We start from the raw sequence: 2,116 nt of genomic DNA, 5'->3' as shown, positions 1-2,116 counted from the left end.
TGTGTGTGTGTGTGTGTGTGTGTGTGTGTGTGTGTGTGTGTGCGCGTGTGAGTGTGTGTGCGCGCGCACGCGCATGAGTGCCGTCTGGAAGCAAGGTGAGCGGCCGCTCCAATCCGTGTTGCCGTCTCAGCTCAGACCCAATGAGATGAGATCGAATCGATCCAATGGTTGGTGATCGGCTCGCCAACCTCGGAATCCGGGACCCCACCTTGTCGCCCTTGCGGACGCCGCGGTAGCTCTCGATGAAGGCCAAGACGTACCTGCGGGGATGGCCCGCCGCCATTTGAGCCGCAGGAGGGGGCCCGCAGTAGGTCAAGGGAAGAGCCAAATGTTGACTTTTTGTAACCCAAGGGTGTTCAAACTCGATCGCGACGCAGGCGGGCTGGCTAGATGGCGACGAGCCTTGAGCGCCCCCCCCTGTCCTGTGTCGCAAGCCCCAAGCTCACGCGCGAAGCCGGCAACATGGGCCTAAACCAAACATCGTCGCAGTCATCACGTGCGGCCCCCACCAGATGGACGTTGAAGAGACGTTCCCGAAGCGGTACAGGCCCGCGCGTGAGGGCTCCATGTACTCCTGGGGCAGCCTGAGGGCCTTCTCCATGGTGTCCAGGACGGCCCGGCCACCTGGCATTGCGCGCGCGCACAATGTACGTGCATGTGAGTGTGTGTTCGCATACGTGTATGCAAGGATGTGTGTGGATATGTGCATGTGCTTGTGTAGCGACGTCTTGCAAATGAGTGAGGGTGCTGAAAAGGGCGCGCCTGCGCCTGGCCTCGCGGTATCAGCCATCTGGTCTCGCCAGCGGCTGAGCTGTGACCTAGAAACGGGCGGGGTGAGAGGAGACGCAGCGGCCTGCAAAGGATCCTGGCAAGACCAAGTCTGCGTGCCCACCAGTGTGGATGCAGATGTGCTCGAACGCGGTGGTGAAGTCCGGCACGTAGGGCGCCACCTTCTTGGACCCCAGCAGGGCTCGGGCCAGCATGTTGGTGGCGAACAGCACCTAGGGCGCAATAGTGTGCGTCGGGCCGGGGGGGAGGCCACGTGGCGAGTGATAACGGCGTCAAGGAGGGGAAGAGGGGAGGAGCGTGGGGGGCATTAAGCCCCGGTGTCAGCAAGCTGTTTGTCGACCACCGCAAGCACGAGGGGCAAATGGGTGCGCTGGCCTCCAGCGGTGCACACAGTTGGAGGGTGGGATGTTTGCAGCACCTGCGGCCTCCATCTGCCCATCTGGAACAAGCAAGCCTTGGTCAGAGCGCCCCACAACACGTCGTCCGTACACACACACACACACACACACACACACATCCACATGGTGGCCCACATACACTTGTCCACCTGCATGACGCACAGCCCGCACCCGTACTTCGCAACAACCCAGGCCCGCGCCCTGCATGCCGAAGCCGCCACCCAGCCGCCAGCTGCAAACCGTTCCCCCACCTTCTCAGAGATGGGCAGCACCCTGGGCCCCAGGGTGGTCATGTTCTGCTTGAGGGTGCGGCCCGCGACCGCCATCAACTCCTTGGCCAGGCGCACGCCGCGGATGCCTGCGGGTGTGGATGTGAGACGACGCGGCATGGTGCAGTTTTCAGAGGAGCATGTTCAGCTGTCCTTCGAGGAGTGCACGGCCCGCCTGTCCAGCATGGCGGACCCCGCCGCTCCCGCCCCAACACCCCAGCCCGCAATCGTGCATGGCCGGGGCCGGCCATTCGCATTGCAGTCGACGAGCCCCGACCCGAGCTGCCTGTTTGAATCTGCATGACTGCCCCTCTGGCGTCGCGCACTCACCGCTGGCGTCCTCCATCTGGTAGACGCAGTGGAACGCCTCGTCATCCTTGGCCACCATGGTGCGCACCACGGTCTGCAGGCTGTACTTGGCGCGCCTGCATAAGTGAGTTGTGCATGTGCGTGTCAGAGCGTGTGAGTGTGTGTGTGTGTGTGTGTGTGTGTGTGCATGTGTGCACAGTGTACGTTGAAATGCAAAGGGGCCACGCCTGCCCTGCAAGAAACCACCATGGCGCAGCGCGCAGCGATTAGCTGCGGGCCGCATAAGATAAGGATGAGTTTTGTAAAGCGTCCCGTCATGCATCCCCATGGCAGGCGAGCGCGGACTGGCGG

The 2,116-nt window shown here is 62.7% G+C and overlaps 1 protein-coding gene across 1 annotated transcript in view; it reads right to left on the bottom strand.

The window, feature by feature from the left end:
* MNEG_6071 (3-ketoacyl-CoA synthase 4) overlaps positions 1–1,844 on the bottom strand; it is a gene marked incomplete at both ends in the record, with an annotated part of 2,850 nt that extends 1,006 nt beyond the window's left edge. Inside the window, 5 exons of the mRNA XM_014045456.1 lie at positions 209–260; positions 510–624; positions 893–1,001; positions 1,439–1,545; positions 1,787–1,844. Of these exons, the coding sequence (XP_013900910.1) occupies positions 209–260; positions 510–624; positions 893–1,001; positions 1,439–1,545; positions 1,787–1,844 (441 nt within the window). The remainder of the gene's footprint in view (positions 1–208; positions 261–509; positions 625–892; positions 1,002–1,438; positions 1,546–1,786) is intronic.
* Between the last annotated feature and the right edge of the window lie 272 nt (positions 1,845–2,116).

The sequence above is a fragment of the Monoraphidium neglectum genome (genome assembly GCF_000611645.1).
Source record: "Monoraphidium neglectum strain SAG 48.87 unplaced genomic scaffold scaffold00955, whole genome shotgun sequence".
Taxonomy (NCBI): domain Eukaryota; kingdom Viridiplantae; phylum Chlorophyta; class Chlorophyceae; order Sphaeropleales; family Selenastraceae; genus Monoraphidium; species Monoraphidium neglectum.
The sequence above is the reverse complement of the archived record's forward strand: the minus strand, read 5'-3'. Positions and strand labels throughout refer to the sequence as shown.